The sequence below is a fragment of the Myxine glutinosa genome, chromosome 1, assembly GCF_964187855.1.
Source record: "Myxine glutinosa chromosome 1, kmMyxGlut1.1, whole genome shotgun sequence".
NCBI lineage: Eukaryota > Metazoa > Chordata > Myxini > Myxiniformes > Myxinidae > Myxine > Myxine glutinosa.
Window position 1 is genome coordinate 166,893,865 of NC_136261.1, and position 26,867 is coordinate 166,920,731.

The 26,867-nt window shown below is 39.4% G+C and overlaps 1 protein-coding gene across 8 annotated transcripts in view; it reads left to right on the plus strand.

Annotated features, from left to right (window-relative positions):
- The window catches only part of PTPRD (protein tyrosine phosphatase receptor type D), a 502,851-nt gene extending 476,344 nt beyond the window's left edge, over positions 1-26,507 (plus strand). For all 8 annotated transcript variants that reach the window (XM_078779585.1, XM_068121669.2, XM_068121656.2 and 5 more), the window contains exons 31-34: positions 15,780-15,905; positions 16,428-16,582; positions 23,307-23,442; positions 24,814-26,507. In XM_078779585.1, coding sequence (XP_078635711.1) covers positions 15,780-15,905; positions 16,428-16,582; positions 23,307-23,442; positions 24,814-24,882 — 486 coding nt within the window. In that variant the 3' untranslated portion in view covers positions 24,883-26,507. The remainder of the gene's footprint in view (positions 1-15,779; positions 15,906-16,427; positions 16,583-23,306; positions 23,443-24,813) is intronic.
- Positions 26,508-26,867: the final 360 nt, after the last annotated feature.

Consider the following 26,867-nt stretch of genomic DNA (forward strand, 5'->3'; position numbering starts at 1 on the left):
ACCATGTTTTTAATAAACCCTGTTTTTAATAAACCCTGTTTTCAATAAACCCTCTTTTTAATAAATCCTGTTTTTAATAAACCCTGTTTTTAATAAACCCTGTTTTTAATAAACCCTGTTTTCAACAAACCATGTTTTTAATAAACCCTGTTTTCAATAAACCCTGTTTTCAACAAACCATGTTTTTAATAAACCCTGTTTTCAATAAACCCTGTTTTCAATAAACCCTGTTTTTAATAAACCCTGTTTTCAACAAACCATGTTTTTAATAAACCCTGTTTTCAATAAACCCTGTCTTCAATAAACCCTGTTTTTAATAAACCCTGTTTTTAATAAAACCCTGTTTTCAATAAACCCTCTTTTTAATAAATCCTGTTTTTAATAAATCCTGTTTTTAATAAACCCTGTTTTTAATAAACCCTGTTTTTAATAAACCCTGTTTTCAATAAACCCTGCTTTTAATAAACCCTGTTTTCAACAAACCATGTTTTTAATAAACCCTGTTTTCAATAAACCCTGTTTTCAATAAACCCTGTTTTTAATAAACCCTGTTTTTAATAAACCCTGTTTTTAATAAACCCTGTTTTCAATAAACCCTCTTTTTAATAAATCCTGTTTTTAATAAACCCTGTTTTTAATAAACCCTGTTTTTAATAAACCCTGTTTTCAATAAACCCTGTTTTTAATAAACCCTGTTTGTAATAAACCCTGTTTTTAATAAACCCTGTTTTCAAAAAACCCTGTTTTGAATAAACCCTCTTTTTAATAAACTCTGTTTTTAATAAACCCTGTTTTTAATAAACCCTGTTTTTAATAAACCCTCTTTTTAATAAACCCTCTTTTTAATAAACTCTGTTTTTAATAAACCCTGTTTTTAATAAACCCTGTTTTTAATAAACTCTCTTTTTAATAAACCCTCTTTTTAATAAACTCTGTTTTTAATAAACCCTGTGTTTAATAAACTCTCTTTTTAATAAACCCTCTTTTTAATAAACTCTGTTTTTAATAAACCCTGTTTTTAATAAACTCTGTTTTTAATAAACCCTGTTTTTAATAAACCCTGTTTTTAATAAACTCTGTTTTTAATAAAACCTGTTTTTAATAAACCCTGTTTTTAATAAACCCTGTTTTTAATCAACCCTGTTTTTAATAAACCCTGTTTTTAATAAACCCCGTTTTTAATAAACCCTCTTTTTAATAAACCCTCTTTTTAATAAACTCTGTTTTTAATAAACTCTCTTTTTAATAAACCCTCTTTTTAATAAACCCTGTTTTTAATAAACCCTGTTTTCAATAAACCCTCTTTTTAATAAATCCAGTTTTTAATAAACCCTGTTTTCAATAAACCCTCTTTTTTAATAAACCCTGTTTTTAATAAACCCTGTTTTCAATAAACCCTCTTTTTAATAAATCCTGTTTTTAATAAACCCTGTTTTTAATAAACCCTGTTTTTAATAAATCCTGTTTTTAATAAACCCTGTTTTTAATAAACCCTGTTTTTAATAAACCCTGTTTTTAATAAAAACCCTCTTTTTAATAAACCCTCTTTTAAATAAACCCTGTTTTTAATAAACCCTCTTTTTAATAAACCCTGTTTTTAATAAACCCTCTTTTTAATAAATCCTGTTTTTAATAAACCCTGTTTTCAATAAACCCTCTTTTTAATAAACCCTGTTTTTAATAAACCCTGTTTTCAATAAACCCTCTTTTTAATAAATCCTGTTTTTAATAAACCCTGTTTTTAATAAACCCTGTTTTTAATAAATCCTGTTTTTAATAAACCCTGCTTTTAATAAACCCTGTTTTTAATAAACCCTGTTTTTAATCAACCCTGCTTTTAATAAACCCTGTTTTTAATAAACCCTGCTGTTAATAAACCCTGTTTTCAACAAACCATGTTTTTAATAAACCCTGTTTTCAATAAACCCTGTTTTCAACAAACCATGTTTTTAATAAACCCTATTTTCAATAAACCCTGTTTTCAATAAACCCTGTTTTTAATAAACCCTGATTTCAACAAACCATGTTTTTAATAAACCCTGTTTTCAATAAACCCTGTCTTCAATAAACCCTGTTTTTAATAAACCCTGTTTTTAATAAAACCCTGTTTTCAATAAACCCTCTTTTTAATAAATCCTGTTTTTAATAAATCCTGTTTTTAATAAACCCTGTTTTTAATAAACCCTGTTTTTAATAAACCCTGTTTTCAATAAACCCTGCTTTTAATAAACCCTGTTTTCAACAAACCATGTTTTTAATAAACCCTGTTTTCAATAAACCCTGTTTTCAATAAACCCTGTTTTTAATAAACCCTGTTTTTAATAAACCCTGTTTTTAATAAACCCTGTTTTCAATAAACCCTCTTTTTAATAAACCCTGTTTTTAATAAACCCTGTTTTCAATAAACCCTGTTTTTAATAAACCCTGTTTTTAATAAACCCTCTTTTTAATAAACTCTGTTTTTAAGAAACCCTCTTTCTAATAAATCCTCTTTTTAATAAACTGTTTTTAATTAACCCTGTTTTTAATAAACCCTGTTTGTAATAAACCCTGTTTTTAATAAACCCTGTTTTCAAAAAACCCTGTTTTGAATAAACCCTCTTTTTAATAAACCCTGTTTTTAATAAACCCTGTTTTTAATAAACCCTCTTTTTAATAAACCCTCTTTTTAATAAACTCTGTTTTTAATAAACCCTGTTTTTAATAAACCCTGTTTTTAATAAACTCTTTTTAATAAACCCTCTTTTTAATAAACTCTGTTTTTAATAAACCCTGTGTTTAATAAACTCTCTTTTTAATAAACCCTCTTTTTAATAAACTCTGTTTTTAATAAACCCTGTTTTTAATAAACTCTGTTTTTAATAAACCCTGTTTTTAATAAACCCTGTTTTTAATAAACTCTGTTTTTAATAAACCCTGTTTTTAATAAACCCTGTTTTTAATAAACCCTCTTTTTAATAAACCCTCTTTTTAATAAACCCTGTTTTTAATAAACCCCGTTTTTAATAAACCCTCTTTTTAATAAACCCTCTTTTTAATAAACTCTGTTTTTAATAAACTCTCTTTTTAATAAACCCTCTTTTTAATAAACCCTGTTTTTAATAAACCCTGTTTTCAATAAACCCTGTTTTTAATAAACCCTGTTTTCAATGTTTCCTTCAATGTCTACTTGTTTGATGCTGTTGATCAAAAATATTGACTGTTCAAAAATATTGTGTAGAACCAATGCTTAAAGCTGAAAAGGCACATGATGTCATACTCATGTGACTTTCCTGGAATAGAATCAGCATAAATCTGAAATGCCCTTCCCCTTAAACTGCAATTTAAATTTTCCATTTTAATTTGGATCCATTATAAAAGTTCTGTTTGTAATTCGAAGTTGTTTTTGTAAAGAATATATATAGATATATATATATATCTATATATATATATATATATATATATATATATATATATATATATACATACATACATATATATATATATATATATATATATATATATATATATATATATATATATATATATATATATATATATATATATATATATATATATCTATAATTCCAGTAATCTCTGTCTGTACGTTTGTACGTTTGTCTGTGACCGCTGTTTCTCGACAACCACGGGTCCGATATACTTTTAACTTGCCAGGTATATTGCTGGGGACCCGAGGATGTGCCTTTTCAAGGTTTCATATTAATCGGACAATTACTTACCGAGCTATGTCCAAAAAACGATTCAACCAATCAGAGAGCAGCGAACTATCGCGTGTGCCGAACGTGGCGGGCACACTCTGCCTCGGATGGCACATTTGAGAGCGTATTCATTTATTTCACGTTTGCAAACTATGTTGGCGTTAAACTATGTTTTACAACTAATAAAAACGAATTTGCGATTCATTCGCTTTCCTGCGCGTTTGTGCACGCGATGGCGATTTCTTTACCAAACTCCGGAAGCCGTTCGCTTTGGACCAAACCATTGCATGTAAATAGAGGGGGGGGATTGTCACCACTCGCAAGCCGTTCGCTTTGGACCAAACCATTTCATGTAAATAGAGGGGGGGGATATAATTTTAGATATAGATATAGTACGGGCATGCCCTAGTATCTATAATTCCAGTAATCTCTGTTTGTTTGTACGTTTGTACGTTTGTTTGTCTGTGACCGCTGTTTCTCGACAACCACGGGTCCGATATACTTTTAACTTGCCAGGTATATTGCTGGGGACCCGAGGATGTGCCTTTTCAAGGTTTCATATTAATCGGACAATTACTTACCGAGCTATGTCCAAAAAACGATTCAACCAATCAGAGAGCAGCGAACTATCGCGTGTGCCGAACGTGGCGGACACACTCTGCCTCGGATGGCACATTTGAGAGCGTATTCATTTATTTCACGTTTGCAAACTATGTTGGCGTTAAACTATGTTTTAAAACTAATAAAAACGAATTTGCGATTCATTCGCTTTCCTGCGCGTTTGTGCACGCGATGGCGATTTCTTTACCAAACTCCGGAAGCCGTTCGCTTTGGACCAAACCATTTCATGTAAATAGAGGGGGGGGATATAATTTTAGATATAGATATAGTACGGGCAATGCCCTAGTATATATAAAACTGTGAGAAATAGTAGGAACTCCACAGTACGAGCAGGGCGTCTCATTTGCATTGAATAAATAATCGGAAGATTAAATCAGACGCGGACGTAGCTTCAGGCTTCGATCTTCAGGAAGACTTCCGTTGAACTTGGGGCCGACTCAGAAGAAGACCTTTGTTGGTCGAAAGCTTGTCAAATTAAAGATCGAAGTCCTGAAGCTACGTCCACGTCTGATTTAATCTCCCGATTATATATATATATATATTGTTACGGATCCGGGGGACGGCACTCCCGTTAGCAAGGGGGGGTTAATCCCCTTGTCCTGTTAAGCTGGCCGTCCGACCGGTCCTGGGGGTATCTCGCCACTCCCGGTCAGCACTGAATAGGGTCGTAGGCCAATTCTTCCTATGACCCAAGTACCAGCGCCTTCCAGTAAGCGAAGAAATACTCCCGCCCGGGCCACAGCGTAATGGATGGATTGCGCCGAGCGAAGCAAGCTGCGACGCGGGCCGTTAACCAAAGACTAAACCCGATTAAAAGCGGTTCTGCCAAAATCGTGCCACAGATATTCAATAGGCAAAACACGAAGACGATCGGACGAGAAAGAAACCAAAGTAAGAGGAGGAACAGGTATTTATTAACTATTTACACAAAACCAAAGAAAGAGAAGGAATGAAAGTAATATGAAGAAGAAGAAGAAGACACAGTGCAAATCCTTAAACAGTCTTACTTATACCCAGGACAATACAGACAGCACAAACTCACATACACGAATGGGAGGAGATGGCAATGGTAAAGTTGGCAGGGGGAGAAGAATCCAGGCAGATGGTTTGGGAGGAAGGGCCGGGGCCGGTGGCACGACGTCGAGGTCCCGTTCGAACGTCCACGCTCCGGTTCAGCAGCGAAGAATGGTAGGTGCCTTCGTGGCGTTGGCACACGACCGGACCTTACGAATATAGTGGGGGAAACTGGGACGAATGGGACGTGTACGTACTATGTCGACCACTCTCTCTCCCTCGTACAGGTCGTGCAGTTCATGCAAAAAGGAGTTCCCCAGCGCAGTCTTCTCACTTGTACCTTGCGCCTTCCCCCGAGTCTCTGTCTCCTCGCCTCCATGACTCTCTCTTACTCCAACTCAACTCTCAAAAGGCTTGCGCTAGCGCGTATATTACACGCTTCGTGATCAAGCCGCGGTTCATGGGGACACGCCCATCGGCGGGCTCACCTCAGCCCTGGTTGGTGGTTAAGGGCTCGCTGACTCCACCTTTGATGACGATGAGGTGCCACGCCCGTGATCTGGCGGCTCCTCCCCCCTTCTTCTCCGAGATGGAGCACATGGGCAATGGCGTCTGGGGCGAGCGCTGAGGTGACTGCGGCTGGCAGAGGCGCGTACCACAATTGGGAGAGGGAGAGCAAATGCACCGAATTGGCCCTATCTTATTTGATTGATGTAACGTAGAGTCAACTATTGGAAACACAGCCTTACCTGGAACACATAATAACGAAATAACTATGAAAAGGGCCTATAATTCGCTACGTGTTGCAATGTGGACTAACTAGGGGACGACCTTTGACCTTTACAAGAAATGGAGGTATTTACAAAAAGAATCATTTACAAAGGGGTATATTTATAACAATTTACAAGTGCAGGGTTCTCAAAACCCTAACAATATATATATATATATATATATATATATATATATATATATATATACAGACTTGGCATTTAATATGGAATTTTTTTTTTTCTTGACTTGGGTTTAATTTCTTCACTCAGTATATCAATCCGGTGAGTTGCTTTTACACTTCAGTGATTTATTTGTTAAAAGAACCATGTCACTGATTGTCTGTCGCAGCAAGAAGTCAACAACAGGATTATATCACAGGTGGCGTGGCAAAATGTACGGACAGGTGCATTTGATGATTGGCTTCACAGTTGGGTATACAAGGGTTGTTGCGTTCTGTATTAGTGGAAAACAACTGCTGCACGTCTCCAACAGTTATTGCCGCTTCCTCTGGAGATGGTCCGTCAACTCGACAATGCTGTTTGTCATGGAGTGGTGGCTTTACAAAATTACGGCATGAAACAGCGTGCTATTGCTCGGCAGTATGGCATCACTCAAGGTCAGATGTCAAAGATCCTGAAACGAAATGCTCAGAGGGGTGTCCCTACTCCAATACCGAGGCCAGGACGTCCCCGCAGAACCACAAGGAGGGATGATCGCCAGCTGCACCGGTTGGTCCGCAATGGCCATACCAAGTCAGCTAATCGGCTTAGGGCTGAGTGGCAGCAACTGACAAATGTGCCTGTATCCAGAAGGCTAGTCAACCAATCACTGGTTCAAGCAGGCTATCGTGCCAGGCGTCCCCTGAGAAAGCCACGCCTGACCAGACAACACCGCCAGCGCCGATTGCAGTGGGCCAGAGGGCACCGTCATTGGCAGCCAGGACACTGGAATCACGTGATCTTCAGTGACGAGTCTAGATTTCTGGTCTATCGTCAATATGGCCGCATCCAAGTGCGCAGACAAGTGCATGAAGCCTACAACAAAGATTGTATACTGCCAAGAGTCCAAGCTGGAGGTGGTGGGGTGACCGTTTGGGCTGCTTTTCATGCAGGGGGAAAACTGACCTGGTTGTTCGGAATGGAAACCTGAACCAGTTCAAGTACAGGGCCATTCTGGAAGAAACATTGCTTCCATTTGCTCGTGCAGCCTTTTGAGGAAACTTTGTCTTCCAAGATGACAATGCATGGCCTCATTGTGCTCGCATGATCCAACCCTTTCTTGTTGACCGTGGTGTAGAGCATATGGAGTGGCCTGCCATGTCCCCGGATATGCATCCGATAGAGAACTTGTGGGCAGAATTAACGTGTCAAATCGACCACTTGGACCAGCAGCCGACCTCTGTGCGTGAATTGCAGCAGGCTATTGTCACTGCATGGCAAGCGATTCCTGTCCAAACCTTGGCAAATCTCGTGAACAGCATGCCTCAACGTGTACGTGCTCTCCTGAATGCTCGTGGGGGTTACACGAAGTACTGAACTGTAATTTTACTGTCTGTAATCCCAGTCGTAATTTAACTTTTGTTTTTGTTAAAAAAAATTTTTGCCTAATGTGCAAAATAAAGAGATACTTCTGGAAAACGCACAGAAGTTTAACACAGTACTGTCCATGAATTGAGTTCGATATCAGTTTACATCACTTTCAAGGATCAATTTATTTGTTTCTAAATGTCAAATGTGGTTTTTGTTTCTTTTAAAGGTCACATTAACAAAATCGAGAATAATTTCAACATCATTCCAATGAACTTTTGGCTCTAAGTCATCTTGAAAAGTAAGTTCATCCCCCCAAAAAAATATTCCATATTAAATGCCAAGTCTGTATATATATGTAATATATATATATATTCTTTTCCTTGTGCTTGTACCGGTACTTTATATTCAGGTTCATTTATTTTTGTCTCTCATCCACTCTCAAAATATCTCGTCTAAGAAATAAAGAATGTAAAGTTTTCTTCATATTTTTTGGATGTCTTGAAAATTCTGGAATTTTGAATAAACGCCAAGAATGTTTTTTATTGGACTGCATTGGGAGCGGATACCTTATTGCATATGGCAGCCTAATCTGACACTAACTCCCCATGATGTCAATTCAAGCCGTCAGTTATCTCTGCACTAATTCAGCCTTTATTTGAATTGTAGACCCTTCCCACTGCTTCAACCAGGTATATATCCAACCAGGTTCTGCCCCCTTTCAACTTATCAAGATGTATTCCATTCAAACTCATATTTTGGGACTATTAAATCATGCTTGACTTACAAAATATAACTGAGATTTTAACAATGACAGCTTATCACCCGAGTTCCCACAATTAATTTTGTGTATGACTTATCAATAGGTAACCCCTATTAGTGCCTCAATCGTGGGGCTTTGCAGGCCCGATCATTGCCACTGCAGAAATCTGTCTGTAGGCAAAAGGAATGCATGCCGTGCTGTTCACTCAATGCATAACTCATACAAAAGTGAGAAACATACATATTTACACCTTGGTGCCAATTTATGATGTGTGTCCTCCCATTGCTTGCATGGCCAATATTCAAGGACTTTTTGAGCTTCTTAATCCAAATGTCAAACATCCTGTTGTCTCACTGATGTACTCACCAGTGCAGTCACCACAAAGAACAGAGGTCCATTCATTCTAAAAGAGGCATCTTATTCTTGACCCCACTTAAAATCTGTCTCAATGTGAGCACAGGCTTGAATGCAAGCTCTATATTCACACTGCTCACAAATATGTATACTGTATATGCTATTTTTAAGGTTATGCTTGCTAAACAGTTGCAGTTTAAGGCTATGTTGGTAATTAGGCATGAGCTTAGTTAGCATCGGCAGAGCTTCTGCCACTGTTTATAATAGACGGAGTCTTTTTTAAATTGAAATTGTTTATGGCTGCTCGCAGAACTGTTTTGTGTACCACGGGCAGGTTAATGTGTGGGAGGCATTTCCTGTTTGTCAGGATACATGCAGCAATAGCTGGTGTGGCACTTGCTTCCTGGTACCCACTACAGTAATAGGGTCTGGTCTCGACTTAACTCATTTGAGAAGTGTCCCAATTGCATGATCCATACATTTTGGCTCTTCTGAGTTACGGTGGGGGTGTGTGTGTGTGTGTGTGTGTGTGTGTGTGTGTGTGTGTGTGTGTGTGTGTGTGTGTGTGTGTGTGTGTGAGTGTGTGTGTGTGAGTGTGATTGACATTGACGAAGTACTCCAACCTTTGGGCTGAGGTGCATGTGTATGCTCATGGGGACAGTCTTGTTGGACTGGATACTTTGGCCATGGGGTTAAAGTTTGTATCCCACGTTCTGTTTGAATGTTTGTTTGTTTGGTTTTTTTTGGCTCTGTTATACAAAAAGGCATCCTTCATAAGGATAGGCACCTACTCCTATTAAGGAGGAGTCCAATTGTTTGACCATGCATTCTGGCCCTTCAGGGTTAGGACATGAGTGTCTGTTTTGACCATGTACTTCACTCTTTTGGCTGAAGTGCATGTTCATGCGGTAGTCTTTTGGACTGTGCAGTTGGTAATGGGGACATGGTATATGTGTCCCAAGCTGTTTAAAATTTTATTTTTACCTTTTTTATATAAAAAGGCCTCCCTCTAAGGAGTGTCGTGGGGATCTACTCCTATTGAGGAGTGGACCATTTGTATGACAATGCATTCTGGCCCCTCAGTGTTAGGATGTGTGTTTTATTCACTTTATACTTCAGTTTAGCTCTTTCCGGAGCCTCGATTCAGTATACAAAAAAAAAAAAAAAAAAAAAAGGTGTATGTGGAGTTGCATGTGTATGCTCCTTAGACTGTCTTGTTGGACTGTATACTCTAGCTGTGGGGTCATGTTGTGCATCCCAAGCTGTTTAAATGGGTTTTTTTTACCTTTTGTACAAAAAGCCTTCCTCTTAAGGTGAGAGCCAACAATCCTGAAACACATGTCCGTGGATGTTCTCTTTCCAGGGTAGACTGGTCAATAAAATTGAGAAACAAATTATCATCCCGTATTGGCTGTAGTACAATCCTACAGATATGTAGGGGGCTTTAGCTCTGCGAAGCTCATAAACAATAGGTATAGCCTATGCAATTATTTATCCAGGTGAGCCTTTTTAAAATTTAAATTGTTCTTGGCTGCTCCTATAACTGTTTTGGTACCACAGACAGGTTAATATGTGGCAGGCATTTCCTGTTGGTAATGATGCATTCAATAATAGGTAGTGTGGCACTTGTATCCTGGGACCCACCTCAGTAATGGGGTCTGATATATATATATATACATATACACACACGCATGCACGTGCACACACACAATGCCAAAAGAAAGTCCACACCCCATTTCAAATTTTTCACCTTTTGTTTCCTTGTAGCCTGGATTAAATTGCATTAAATCAGACTTTTTCCACCTTTATTTAAACATTGTAACCCACAACTTCCAAGTGAAAAACAAATTCTACAAATTTCAGAAAATTAATTTAAAATACCAAACTAGATTATCTTGGTTGAATAAGTGTCCACCCCCTTATAATAGGAAATGTAAGTTAGCTCAGGTGTAACCAATCACCTTCAAAATCACATGCCAAGTTAATTGGCCTCTACCTGTGTTAAATTGTAGTGATTCTGATTGTTTCAGAATAAAATCAGCTGTTCCTGCAAGTTTCCTCTGCTGGGCATTTCACAGCGAAGACTCAATCATGAGCACCAAGGAGCTTTCAAAAGACCTCCGGAATAAAGTTTTAGATATAAGTATATACAGACTTGGCATTTAATATGGAATATTTTTTTTGTGGGGGTGAACTTACTTTTCAAGATGACTTAGAACCAAAAGTTCATTGGAATTATGTTGAAATTATTCTAGATTTGTTAATGTGACCTTTAAAAGAAACAAAAACCACATTTGACATTTCGAAACAAATAAATTGATCCTTGAAAGTGATGTAAACTGATATCGAACTGAATTCATGGACAGTACTGTGTTAAACTTCTGTACGTTTTCCAGAAGTATCTCTTTATTTTGCAAATTAGCCAAAAAAATTTTTAACAAAAGTTAAATTACGACTGGGATTACGGACAGTAAAATTACAGTTCAGTACTTCGTGTAACCCCCACGAGCATTCAGGAGAGCACGTACATGTTGAGGCATGCTGTTCACGAGATTTGCCAAGGTTTGAACAGGAATCGCTTGCCATGCAGTGACAATAGCCTGCTGCAATTCACGCACAGAGGTCAGCTGCTGGTCCAAGTGGTCGATTTGACGCGTTAATTCTGCCCACAAGTTCTCTGTCGGATTCATATTCGGGGACATGGCAGGCCACTCCATATGCTCTACGCCACGGTCAGCAAGAAAGTGTTGGATCATGCGAGCACGATGAGGCCGTGCATTGTCATCTTGGAAGACAAAGTTTCCTCGAAAGGCTGCACGAGCAAATGGAAGCAATGTTTCTTCTAGAATGGCCCTGTACTTGAACTGGTTCAGGTTTCCATTCAGAACAACCAGGTCAGTTTTGCCCCCTGCATGAAAAGCAGCCCAAACGGTCACCCCACCACCTCCAGCTTGGACTCTTGGCACTATACAATCTTTGTTGTAGGCTTCATGCACTTGTCTGCGCACTCGGACGCGGCCATCTTGACGATAGACCAGAAATCTAGACTCGTCACTGAAGATCACGTGATTCCAGTGTCCTGGCTGCCATTGACGGTGCTCTCTGGCCCACTGCAATCGGCGCTGGCGGTGTTGTCTGGACAGGCGTGGCTTTCTCAGGGGACGCCTGGCATGATAGCCTGCTTGAACCAGTCGTTGGTTGACTAGCCTTCTGGATACAGGCACATTTGTCAGTTGCTGCCACTCAGCCCTAAGCCGATTAGCTGACTTGGTACTGCCATTGCGGACTAACCGGTGCAGCTGGTGATCATCCCTCCTTGTGGTTCTGCGGGGACGTCCTGGCCTCGGTATTGGAGTAGGGACACCCCTCTGAGCATTTCGTTTCAGGATCTTTGACACCTGACCTTGAGTGATGCCATACTGCCGAGCAATAGCACGCTGTTTCATGCCGTAATTTCGTAAAGCCACCACTCCATGACAAACAGCATTGTCGAGTTGACGGACCATCTCCAGAGGAAGCGGCATTAACTTTTGGAGACGTGCAGCAGTTGTTTTCCACTAATACAGAACGCAACAACCCTTGTATACCCGACTGTGAAGCCAATCATCAAATGCACATGTCCGTACATTTTGCCATGGCACCTGTGATATAACCCTGTTGTTGACTTCTTGCTGCGACAGACAATCAGTGACATGGTTCTTTTAACAAATAAATCACCAAAGTGTAAAATAAACTTACCAGATTGATATACTGAGTTAAGAAAGTAAACCCAAGTCAAGAAAAATATATATATTCCATATTAAATGCCAAGTCTGTATATACAATATATATATATATATATATATATATATATATTATCCACCACACGGTGACCCGGGTTACGCCGTGACACCGCCATATTGATTAACCCGGGTTACCTCGTGAGATACGGCAATTCTCAAATCAGGGCCATTTAACAATAACCCGTTCTCTCGTGAAGGCTAAAATGACCCGGAACATCCACACTGGGCATGCAGTTCTTCAATAAAGTTTGTTTAGATGTGATACCAAATTCAACAATCAAAATAAACCGGGAAAATAATGCCAATACTGGCGATCCAATAGTTCTGCTGTGTATTGCATGGAAACATGCTTGTTCTTGCCAAAAAGTATGGGTACACAAAGGATTTTCCTATCACGCGAACCCGGGTTACACTCCCCCTAAAATAAATTAATTAATTATGTAAAATGGTCAAAAATCACGGGGCATCCCAGGTCACCGCATGGTGGATCATATGTCCATGTATTATTATATCCATATTGTTATTCTCAGTCTGGGTAGTTCCATATTCTTTCCATTCACTAATGATGGAGCTCACTATGCTCCTGGGAACGTTCAACACTCTAGAAATTGTTTGTACCCTTCCCCAGATCTATGCCTCCTCACAATTCTATCTCAGAGTTCTACGGACAGTTCATTGGACTTCCTGGTAGTGTTTCTGCTCTGACATGCACTGTCCACTGTGGTTCCTCATATCAAAAGTTGTGTTAATTTCTAAATCATGTCCAATCAATTGAATTGGGCCACAGGTGGACTCCAATAAAGTTGTAGAGACATCTCAAGGATGATCAAAGGAAATTGGATGCACCTGAGCTCAATTTGGAATGTCATCGCGAAGCGGTTGAATACCTAGTGACTCAAGACATTTCAGCTTTTCATTTTTAATTAATTTGTAAACATTTTGAAAAAAAAGAAATCCATTTCGACATTACAGGGTATAAAACAGTTATACAGTTATCTATGAGTAGATCAATGACAAAATAAATCTCAGTTTAATGCATGTTAACTCCAAGCTGTAACACAACAAAATGTGAAAAAGTCAAGGGGTTGTGAATACTTTCTGAAAGCATTGTGATATAAACTGAGCATGAGGTGCAGTAAGTTACAAGGCGAGGCAGCTATTGATGTAACACTGAATACGAAAGAGCATTTATTTTTTGAGACCACAGAAGACTAATTTGAGGTGGTGCTTCAAAACCACTGCATCCTTTATTTGGATGGTGTTTTTGGTTTGCAAGTCAAAGCATTTTCATTCGACACTATGTATTGACTTGGCGCTGAAGGTAACATTGTCTTGCACATGGATACTTGATTGATTCAATTCTTGATTCTTGTACATGGATGGATCTTGTACATACATGTATGGATTTAAGAAATTTGGCTCAAACATGACCCTTGGTACAGATGATGATGATGATCATCATCATCATCATCATCATAATGTAATGATAATAAATAAGTAAATTTATATTAGCATGAAACCACGATGGATGGATGAATGGGCTTCAAAAATCTTGAAACTATATCTCGTAGACTGTGCAATTGCAATAATATAAGTATTGTGTGGAATGCTTCGTTAGTTCCTGGTCATTTAAATATTCATTAGTCCATCCCACGTGCAGTGGGGGACAGGGTTTTGCAATCACTTCTGTGCATCTGACTGTGTGCGTGTCTGTCCGGGCCGTAACTTTTTACCATTTGAGCTTTTGTCATCAAATTTTCAACGAAGTTCAGTTTTATGTAAATATGGAGAAGACAAATTAATGATTTTGTCAAAATGTCAGCGTCACCTAAAACCCTCCATTTTTATCCAATTGACCTGAAATATAAATTTACCATTTGTGCTTTGTAATCAAAATTTCAACAAAGCTTTATTATGAGAATGGAGAAGGCAAATTCATAATGTGGTCATAGATCAAAACATCAAAGGTCAGCATCACATGAAATCGTCAAATTTTCATCCAATGGACCTGGAATTTTAAGAATTTGCATCGTGAGTCACTGAAATGGTTCACAAATCAAAAACTAGAATCTGATTTTTTGTGGATCAAAAGGTCAAAGCTCTTGTTGTATAAGATCGTAAATTTTCATCCAATGGACCTGAAATTTTAAGAATTTGCATATTAGGTCACTGAAATGGTTCACAAATCAAAAACTAGAATCTAATTTTTTTTGTGGATCAAAAGGTCAAAGCTCTTGTTGTATAAATAAGATCGTAAATTTTCATCCGATTGACCTGAAATTTTAAGAATTTGCATCGTGAGTCACTGAAATGGTTCACAAATCAAAAACTAGAATCTGATTTTTTGTGGATCAAAAGGTCAAAGCTCTTGTTGTATAAGATCGTAAATTTTCATCCAATGGACCTGAAATTTTAAGAATTTGCATCGTGAGTCACTGAAATGGTTCACAAATCAAAAACTAGAATCTAATTTTTTTTGTGGATCAAAAGGTCAAAGCTCTTGTTGTATAAGATCGTAAGTTTTCATCCGATTGACCTGAAATTTTAAGAATTTGCATATTAGGTCACTGAATTGGTTCACCAATCAAAAGCTATAAGCCAATTGTTTTGTTTTTGATCAAAAGGTCAAAGGTCAAGGTTGCATAAAATGACCAAATGTCATCCGATTGACCTGAAATTCTAAGAATTTGCATACTGGGTCACTGAATTGGTTCAACAATCAAAAGCTATAAGCCAATTGTTTTGTTTTTGATCAAAAGGTCAAAGGTCAAGGTTGCATAAAATGGCCAAATGTCATCCGATTGACCTGAAATTCTAAGAATTTGCATACTGGGTCACTGAATTGGTTCAACAATCAAAAGCTATAAGCCAATTGTTTTGTTTTTGATCAAAAGGTCAAAGGTCAAAGTTGCATAAAATGGCCAAATGTCATCCGATTGACCTGAAATTCTAAGAATTTGCATACTGGGTCACTGAATTGGTTCAACAATCAAAAGTTAGAAGCTGATTGTTTTGTTTTTTTGATCAAATTGTCGAAGGTCAAGGTTGCATAAAATCATCAATTTTCAATTTGTATTTTAATGAGTATTTTGCTGTTTTTGGCATGTTTAGCATATGGAAGAAGAAGAAGACATCAAATATAAAGTGGACGCAGACAGGCTTTGCATTTTCAGATGCTTTGTAGTTGTTCTTTTTATTTTACGAAATAATTTGTTCCTTCAGCGTATCATCCATCTACTTCTTGTTGCAGGAAAAATGCCATCAGTATTGGCCTGCAGAACGATCTGCTCGTTATCAGTATTTTGTGGTCGATCCTATGGCCGAGTACAGCATGCCACAGTACATATTGCGGGAGTTCAAAGTCACAGATGCCAGGGTAAGGAAATCATGTTGTTGTTTTTTCTTTTGGTCCATTTGATTGGGTATAGCCGTCACTGATACCAATAATTATGAGCCATAAAAATGTTCCCATAAAATTATACCCACGTCTCACACATTTCTGTGTGAACATTTTCTTTACTTTCTGGGAGCTTTTGAGAGCCAATGCACCTCTCCATTATAGAACACAGGATTTCTTCTCTTTTCAAATTTCAGTAATATTTGGTAGTTTATTTTGTGCATACTCCATTTGGATAAGTCGCTTTAGACTTTGTGCCTGTGCCATTTTCATTCCCACATCACACACAATCTTAAGGCTTCAATATCACCTTTACAGAATGTGCTAGGTAACTTGTGATTCAGGAGAAAACGTTAATTTTGACACTTATTTAATCAACTATTATTTAATGTTTGTTTAATTTTTTTTTAATCGATAAAATGGGTCTAAGGCTTTGCATCAGGAAGCAGAAAGTCCTGCCATTACCTGGATCAATGCCTCGCCTCTCTGATCTCTTTCCAGGATGGTCAGTCACGTACCATCCGACAGTTCCAATTCATTGACTGGCCTGAACAAGGTGTGCCAAAGTCTGGGGAGGGCTTCATCGACTTCATCGGTCAGGTGCACAAAACTAAGGAGCAGTTTGGACAGGATGGGCCAATTACAGTTCACTGCAGGTAGGTGGCAAATTGAAGATAAACATTGCCAGTTGCCATTTTCTAGTTATATAATCACCCAAGTGTAGTTGGTTTCTGTTATAAAATAGCAGTCACTTACATGGTGAAAGACATGTTTTTCAAAAAATGACAAAGAGTGGACTTATGATCCAGGAATTTATTACACAAACACACACACACACACACACACACATACACACACACACACACACACACACACACACACACACACACACACACACACACACACACACACATACACACACACACACACATACACACACACAAACATACAGACTTGCACACACACACACACACACACACACACACACACAAATACACAGACTTGCACACACACACACACACACACACACACACACACACACACACACACACATACACACACACAAATACAGACTTGCACACACACACACACGCACACATACACACACATGCAAACACGCAATAGTGACATCATTCTGTAAAGAACCTATTTCAAAGAATCAATAATTGGTAGCCACTCATGTTTATGTTGTTCGACCCGACGAACAGATCATGTTTCTGTGTCTCAAAGCCCACTTTTCTCCATTTAACGCTCCTTTTTCTCCAATTTATTCTGTTTGTAGTACGCTAATCCCTACATTAAAGTATTCACTTCCCACTGTAGCTAATTTTTGTAACTTATTAATAAAAATTTGAACAAAGCAACGAGGAACATTTAATTTCCAAAATGGGCTTCTGGAAAAGCGCTATACAAAATAAATGAATTATTATTATTATTATTAATATAGCATATAGTGTGCTGTCTGTACTCAAGCATCTGTGAACCATTTTGGGATTTTTGCAGGAATGCAAAATGAAGGATCTATTATAGCATGTGCAGTCACAAGAGTAATCAAATAAATACCTGAGAGGTCAGTGTATATACATTGAAATCATTCATTCCCTGCTTTGAGCCAAACGTAGTTAATGGGATATCACGACAGGTGACCAGTCGACATTACTGGTGACAAAAATGTGTTTCCAGCGCTCAGTATGAAGCCAGTGTGAGCAAATGTTGCAATTGAATTGAAAAAATCTACAAAATCTTGAACTTTATGTATAACCTTATCAATTTGAGTCCCCAAAGGAGTTTCTCTTGTTGGATCACAAAGTGACAGTTCCAATAATTCAGAACCTGATTATTTTTTTGCACAGGGACAATTTGCTCACACTGCTAGATTTGTTTGCTTGTGAGGCCCACGCATGAGCGGCCGAGCGGTTGGATCTTTACGGTCATGAGATATCGTACAGCTCTTTTACACACAGGCATCTATCAATGAGACCAAGACAAACTGATTTGTTTTGTGTGATGTATGGTGTGGTACATACTATACAGCATAATTTATTATGGACTTCCATATTTACTCTTGTTAACAAAGTTGAAAAGCATATATGTTTCAACTGTACTTTTGCACTACAACGTTTCTTTATCCATTGAATCCCTATTGCCATAGACGTCCCATTATACCAACTAACCAGACTGCACATGCCTTACTATTTTTAAAAAGGCAAGATAACCACCTCCCTTAGGCTTTCCTTATTGGTATGCCCTTCAAAGCACTGATATTGAAACACAACTCTTTCTCACTAATGTCAGCTCTCTTCCATCTACCATTCATGCTTGGATGATGGCTGACTATTTCAAAAGAGCAAGCGCAATAAAATAATTGTTGAGAATTTACCTTTATCCCCTATCTATTGACCTAGCCTGGTGTTGGCTTAGTGGTTAGGGTGCCGGCTTGGGATCCTAGGATCCTGGGTTCGAATCCCGGTCGATCGCTGAATTAACGCCAGGGGGGTTGACTCATCCCTCTGAGGTCGGCAAATTGAGTACCAGCTTGCTGGGATGAATGATCATGGTGTGTACCCCGATTTAGAATAGGTACACCGTATCCCTGCGCATCGTAAGAGCGTGACCAAGGGTTGGCGTCAGGAAGGGCATCCGGCCATAAAAAACATTGCCTCAAACAGGGAATCATGATTGTCATGGGGCCCGCAAGGCTAACCCCCGCTCTAGCGGGAAAAATGCCCTTAAAACGATCATTCATTCATATTCCCTATTTATTGACCTCCATATTTCGATATTGATAAGGTGTGTTTTGAAATATTTTATCATGACTACATGATATAAAGACCTTTAAATCTCAAAAAAAAAATATATTGATGTGCAGGCTTTATAAATAGGCCAAATGGCCTCCTCCTTCATCCAGGTTCCTTGTGTAAATCTACTTTCATGCAGAAATCCCAAAGCAGTTCATAAATCGTTTAAATCTCTGCATTTTAATGGATTTCATGCAAAAACTAGAACGACACTTGACAGAGAGCATACCTCCTCCATGCTGGCCAGTTAACATTTTGTATCCCACTGATAGGCCACATCTGGATTCCGACCTGAACCAAAATCGAATTGGCTTGTTCTTGTCACCAAACCAACTCATCCACCAAGTTTCGTCATTTTCTGTCCACAACTTTGAAATATTGTGCTATATATCGATTTTTGGCTCTATCTCTCAATGGTGAAGAATCACTTGAAATTATAAAAATTCTTGCATCTGGATCCGTATTCGGATCTTCACCAAAATCGAATTGATTCGTCTTTGACACACACACCCAGCCTGTCCTCCAAGTTTCGGCCGAATCCGTCCACAACTTTTTGAGATATCCTGCCATATATATTTTTGCCCTATCACTCAATGGTGAAAAATCACTTAAAATTATTTAAGCCGGATTCAAATCTTCACCAAAATCGAATCGATTCTTCCACGTTACATACCCAATCTATGCACAATGTTTCAGCCGAATTTGTCCACAACTTTTTGAGATATCCTGCTACATATGGATGTATATATATATATATATATATAAATTTTTGTCTTATCATGCAATGGTGAAAAGTCACTTTAAAATTCTCTGATCCGGATTCAAGTCTTCACCAAAATCGAATCGATTCTTCCACGTTACATACCCAATCTATCGACAAGATTTTGGCCGAATTTGTCCACAACTCTTTGAGATATCCTGCTATATATGTATGTATATATATATATATATATATACATATATACATATACACACAGTGCATTCAGAAAGTATTCAGACCCCTTCACTTTTTTCACATTTTGTTATGTTGCAGCCTGATGCTGAAATCGTTTAAATTCATTTTTTCCCTCATCAATCTACACTCAACACCCCATAATGACGAAGAGAAAACAGGTTTTAGAAAGTTTTGTAAATTTATTAAAAAGAAAAAACTGAAATTTCACATTTACATAAGTATTCATACCCTTTGCTATGACACTTGAAATTTAGCTCAGGTGCTTCCCATTTCTCTTGATCATCTTTGAGATGTTTCTACACTTTGACTGGAGTCCACCTGTGGTAAATTCAATTGATTGGACATGATTTGGAAAGGCACACACCTGTCTATATAAGGTCTCACAGCTGACAATGCATATCGGAGCAAAAACCAAGCCGTGAGGTCGAAGGAACTGCCTGCAGAGCTCAGAGACAGGATTGTGTCGAGGCACAGATCTGGGGAAGCCCACAAAAAAAATTCTGCTGCATTGAAGGTTCCCAAGAGCACAGTGGCCTCCATAATTCTTAAATGGAAGAAGTTTGGAACAACCAGGACTCCTCCTAGAGCTGGCCGCCCGGCCAAACTGAGCAATCGGGGGAGAAGGGTCTTGGTAAGAGAGGTGACCAAGAACCCGATGGTCACTCTGGCTGAGCTCCAGAGATCCTGTTTGGAGATCGGAGAAACTTCCAGAAGGACAACCATCACTGCAACACTCCACCGATCTGGGCTTTATGGCAGAGTGGCCAGACGAAAGCCTCTCCTCAGTGAAAGACACATGAAAGCCCGCTTAGAGTTTGCAACAAAGCACCTAAAGGACTCTCAGACTGTGAGAAACAAGATTTTGTGTGCCTTTCCAAATCATGTCCAATCAATTGAATTTACCACAGGTGGACTCCAATAATAAAATTTAAAAACCACCTTTAGAGGCCATTTTTCCCCGCAAGCGGGGGTTGGCCTTTTTCAGGGACCGTGGTTGTTGTTGTTTTTTTGGTCCCCTTTTTGAAGCAATGTTTTACGGCCGGATGCCCTTCCTGCCGCCAACCCTTTTTGTCGCCTTTTTACGACAAACAGGGAATTACCAGTGAACTGGTACTGAATTTGCCGACCTCGGAAGGATGACAGGCTGAGTCAACCCCCCTGGCGTTAATTCAGTGATCGACCGGGATTCGAACCCAGGATCCTAGGATCCTAAGCTGGCACCCTAGCTCCAATCAAGGTGTAAAAACGTCTCAAAGATGATCAAGAGAAATGGGAGGCACCTGAGCTAAATTTCAAGTGTCATAGCAAAGGGTCTGAATACTCATGTCACTGTGATATTTCAGTTTTTTCTTTTTATTAAATTTGCAAAACTTTCTAAAATCCTGTTTTCTCTTTGTCATTATGGAGTATTGAGTGTAGATTGATGAGGGAAAAAATGAATTTAAACGATTTCAGCATAAGGCTGCAACATAACAAAATGTGAAAAAAGTGAAGGGGTCTGAATACTTTCCTTATTGGACTGAATGCACTGTATATATATATATATATATATATATATATATGTTGCAACCCATCTGTGGATCGGTCCCATCGGCCGATGGGTCTGACCCGTTTGGCGACCCATCTGTGGATGCACGAGAAATGACAATGCAGACCCATCGGCCGATGGGTCTGCGCCATCTGCGGATGTGTTGTTCACCTTGAAGGAATGTGTTGACAGAATGGTGCTCTTCAATCATTATTATTCAATCTTTTTTTATTCAATCTTCAATTAGGGTTAGGGTTAGGGTTAGGGTTGTTAGGGTTAGGGTTGTTAGGGTTAGGGTTAGGGTTAGGTTTAGGGTTGTTAGGGTTAGGGTTGTTAGGGTTAGGGTTAGTTGTTAGGGTTAGGGTTAGGGTTGTTAGGGTTAGGTTAGGGTTAGGGTTAGGGTTAGTTGTTAGGGTTAGGGTTAGTTGTTAGGGTTAGGGTTGTTAGGGTTAGGGTTAGGGTTAGGTTAACTCATCCACCATTGATGCATACACATTCCTTCAAGGTGAACAACACATCCGCAGATGGCGCAGACCCATCGGCCGATGGGTCTGCATTGTCATTTCTCGTGCATCCACAGATGGGTCGCCAAACGGGTCAGACCCATCGGCCGATGGGACCGATCCACAGATGGGTTCCAACATATATATTGATATATAATTTTTTTTTGTTCTATCACGCAATTGTGAAAAGTCACTTAAAAATTCTCTGATCCGGATTCAAATCTTCACCAAAATTGGATCGATTCTTCCTTGTTACATACCCAATCTATCCACCAAGTTTTGGCCGGATTTGTGCACAACCTTTTGAGATTAACCTGGTATATATCGGTTTTTTCCCCCGATCTCCCAATGGTGACGAATCACTTAAAAAATTATCGGATCCAGATCAGATTCCGGATATTCCCCAACATCTAATTATTTCGTCCTTGTCACATTACCAAGGCATTAATTACAATCTCTCACCAAATTTTGACCAAATCCACAATTGTTTGAGATATCCTGTTCACAAACAAAGAAATAAACAGACAAACAGACAGGGGTGGAAACATAACCTCCATCCACCTTCGGTGGCTGAGGTAATGAAGAAAAATACTGAACAAGTCAGGAGACGACGATGGTTCACGAGCGAGCGGTATTCAATGACAAAGGACGGAATGTAACTGAAACAGGCCCAGACAGGCCAGGCCCGGAAATGTCAAAACGAAGGTTACTGACCTTGAAATGAGATAGAAAATAATGTATAATCAGTTATGAGGTTAGTTAGCTGCACAATACCGAAAATTCGGTGAAAAATGAAATGAAAAAATAAATAAATAAATAAAATGGGGGGGAAAAAATGAAAAATCGAACTCCATGGGGCTAGACAAAAGGCATTGGCCTAACCAAATATCGAAACCCCTGTCAGATGCCACCAAACCCCTCAGGGAATATGTAGCTTGAACTCGATTACCCCCTAAAAAGACATCTTTTTCGGGCGTGGCTCCGTCCACAATGGGCGCAATACGCCCACTCTAGGCAGGACACAACTAGATCACGATATCAACCTCCCACCCAAGTTTCATCAAGATCGGATGATATCATCGGGTAGTTATGCTGCGGACAGACAGACACACACACAGACACACAGACACACAGACAGACGCACACGCATGACGAATATATTGGTCACTTGATAACTCGTGAACCAAAAACATTTGTAATGTGTGGTGACTTCATACTGAGATAATACTGAAGGCATATGCATTTATCAACAACTTTTGGCTCGTCTGTTAATATCAGGCATTCGTTTTCTCCGAAGTAGTCTGGCTTTGTTTCCTGATATAATAACAAACTCCCGTTCTGGTGCTTCACAGATGAAGTGTAACATGAAATCGATTGTCCTTTGTTTTGCAAGGACCGCTAAGCCAACTGTCCATTTCTACTACCATTTTTGTGTGCTGCATCAGCAGCATAGCCGTGCCTCCCCAAACTTTGCAAACCTCGCAGCCAGATTATTTATGCTGCAGCAGTAAAAGGCATTAATTACTTTATTTATACAAGATATGTTGTGCCACTAAACTCATACAACCTTTTGACTTCCCTGGCCGGTACCACCAGTGCTGGTGTGGGACGCACAGGAGTCTTCGTGACACTGAGTATCGTTCTGGAGCGTATGCGGTACGAGGGTGTTGTTGACGTATTCCAGACAGTGAAGATGCTACGAACACAGCGCCCCGCCATGGTACAAACCGAGGTAAAATGCCTTCGTCCATCTTCCTTTGCTTTACTCGTTTATGTCCGCAACAGGTGCACTGACACTTTTTCCATTCATTTTTCTCACCTCTTAGGTAAAATAAAACTGGTGTTGGGACACTATCAATGTCACAGATATTTGTTTTCTGATATTGTGAAGGACTACTTTTTACCTCTGCCACCAAAGGTGTATGGAGGTTATGTTTTCACCCCTGTCTGTCTGTCTGTCTGTCTGTTTGTCTATTTGTGAACAAATATCCCAAAAAGTTGTCGACGGATTCGGACGAAATTTGGCAGAGATGTAGATTATATCACAAGGACGAAATGATTAGATTTTGGTGAAGATCCGGATTCGGATCCGGCTACTAGAATTTTTTAAGTGATTCTTCACCATTGGGTGATAGGGCCAAAAACGATACATAGCAGGATATCTCAAAAAGTTGTCGACGGATTCGGACGAAATTTGGCAGAGATGTAGATTATATCACAAGGACGAAATGATTAGATTTTGGTGAAGATCCGGATTCGGATCCGGCTACTAGAATGTATTAAGTGATTCTTCACCATTGGGTGATAGGGCCAAAAACGATACATAGCAGGATATCTCAAAAAGTTGTGGACGGATTTGGACGACACTTAGTGGACCGGTTGGGTGTCTGACAAGGACGATTCATCTCGATTTTGGTGAAGATCTGAATATGGATTCGAATGTGAGAATTATTTAATTTTTGAAGTGATTCTTCACCATTGAGTGATATGGCCAACCAGACAGAGTTATGCTCTCTACTGAGTGCCATTCAAGTAATGTCTGTTATTGCAACATAGTAGAGAAAAACAACTCTAAACACTCAGTCAGAAATTACAGGAGAGATTAAATGAGGTGTGATAAACTAGTCTATATCATAGCGTACAAATCAAAAATTGGTGTTTGAAATACATTTCAGGAATTAAAAGAAATTGTTTGAGAAAAATTCAGTTTGATGTAGAAAAGTATTGCAAGAAAGGGCAAGTTTGTATTTATCTTAATTTTGGCTTTAATGTAAGGCATTGACTTACTGATCATCCCTCTTATTACAAGAAAAGAGGAGTGAAAGCAATGAAAATGCTTTTCATATAGACACTGAAGACTGGCCATAATTTTAAACCCTATGTTTTATTTTTTTTTCACCGATAACCATTTACCAACCATTAGGATATTATTTTGCCTTACTTTCTTGGAAATGGAACTTCTACATGGTAATACAGGCTATTTCTGGAAGCACAATGAGTAACCATATTACTTTAAAGCCATAATGACTGATGTGTCGCCTTGTTGGGAAATATCTCATCATAACCTATCCCGCTCCTTATCCTCTTTCCTTTGTCTCCGCAGGACCAGTATCAGTTCTGTTATCGTGCAGCTCTGGAATACCTGGGAAGTTTTGACCACTATGCAACATAAGGACATATGAACAATGCGGGCCATCTAGGGTGCCACCTCAAGGTCTCTGCCAAAATTGGCAGGAAAAAATCCTCCACGTGGAAATGTCGCGGGTGGGGTTTCAGCCTACAGTGTGGGCGCCATTTTGTTTGTACATGTCCTAGCTTATCAAAAAAAAAAGGAACCGGGAACAAATCAAAATGTTTGAGATACACAACATGCAAAGAGAAGCGCCAGGAGAGTGGTGAGAGCAAGAGATGGGAAGAGGAAGAAAAAAATATATAATATAGAAAGTAGGCAGAAACCCTGAAAAAAGGAAGGGAAAGAGAGAAACGTTCCTGTCATCGAATGTCCATGTTTTCATCCTGTACATAACAAACTGCTCAGATTCCTAACATATCCCTGAAATGGAGGGAGTTGACAGCTGATGGAGGTACGGGGAATAGACAGAGCGGGTTATTTCTGTGCTGCGTGTACAAGAAGCCCCTGTACTACTTCAAATTTGATTTATTTTCTCCTCTTTATAATTTCTTTTTTTTTAATCAATTAGCATAGCTTTTTTAATTAATACAAATGTAATTAACACCGAATCGGTAGTCATTTCAACTGTGGTGCAGATCATGTAAATGATGCGCCACACTAAGGGAGTGCCCTTCTGGTTGTTCTGGTTAAGAACACAGTAATCTCAGCCATTGTCTTTGTCTTACTTCCTTCTTATTTTGCAGTCCTCGCGGAATCTGTATTAATCCAGTATTTGTTTTTTTTAATCTTTAGTTGGCTATTTTTGGCTGGGAAGCCGGGTGGCATTTAGTGTTTCGATCTTCTGGGAAACCCTCATCCAGTCACTGAGTGGAAGTCGGCTGAGTGTTGTCATTTATCTTGACCAGGTATTTCAAACCGACTGTGTGGTGAGCAGAGTCACAGCAAAGGTGCTAGCTCAATCCATAGTGGTCTGAGTACTCATTAGGCCATGCACTGTTAGAGTGGGCTTCAGGGCCACGACACGACAGAGGAGAAGCTTGGTGACCTCCAATATTCCGTTAACCACACGTGTTCAGCCACTGCTCTTAGACTAGGTGATGTAATGAATGGTGAAGGTTATGGGATGCTTGCATCTCGTCTGCATTACTCCTCAGAGAAAACTGAAAAAAAAAAGCGTGGCCACACATTGGATTACCATCATACCCAAGAAGAGAACAATTTTGAGCATGAACCTTCAGGTTCCCGAGAATCTTTGCTATGGTCGTTGCATCTGCTCCAGAACCCTCTGTTGTGGTGCCCCGGTGTCAAGCCTGAAAGGGGTGCTGTCGAGTCAACAGCAAGGTGAACTATTTGCATTTATTTTGAGGAGTGAGAAGGAAACATTAGGCGAGCCTGTTTTGGGAAGCCTCAGCAAAGATGCAGCACCAACTCTAGTCTCGACTCGTTCCACCCTGGGGAGTGCTGAGAGCCAGGCAGCGGTGGCGCAAACCCCTGTGGCTGCGCGCCATGCAGTGTTGCGAGTCCTGCAGTGTTTGCACACTTTTGCAATCTTGGCTCGTGCGCACTGATTATTTCCGGTTTTTTTATTTATTTAGAACATTAAGTCTTGTACAGTGTTTCTATTTGTTATCCCACATTCTAATAAAAGTAGCATCGATGGACAAGTTGTACAGATTTTTTTTGTCCCCTAACCCTCTACCACGTTGATCCATCCCTTCCTCCCCCCAAAATTTATCTGCACGTTATGATGGAATCAATGCTTTAATTCGCCTTTAAAGCACAGGCAGCATCCCCATGGTGCCATGTGTTTAAGCATCCCTTTTGCAAATGACTCGTGCGCACATCACTATAGTCTATTGTGATGAGATTGGCTTCCCCTCACCCCTCACCTTTTTTCTACTTTCTCCCTCCTCTCAACTGCACTTTCCCAAGCAGACCCAGCCCAGACGGCGCCCATAGCTTCACGCCCCTCATCGTTCGCCCTTCACCCCTTGCCTTGCCCTCGCCCGCGTACACTGCAAGCT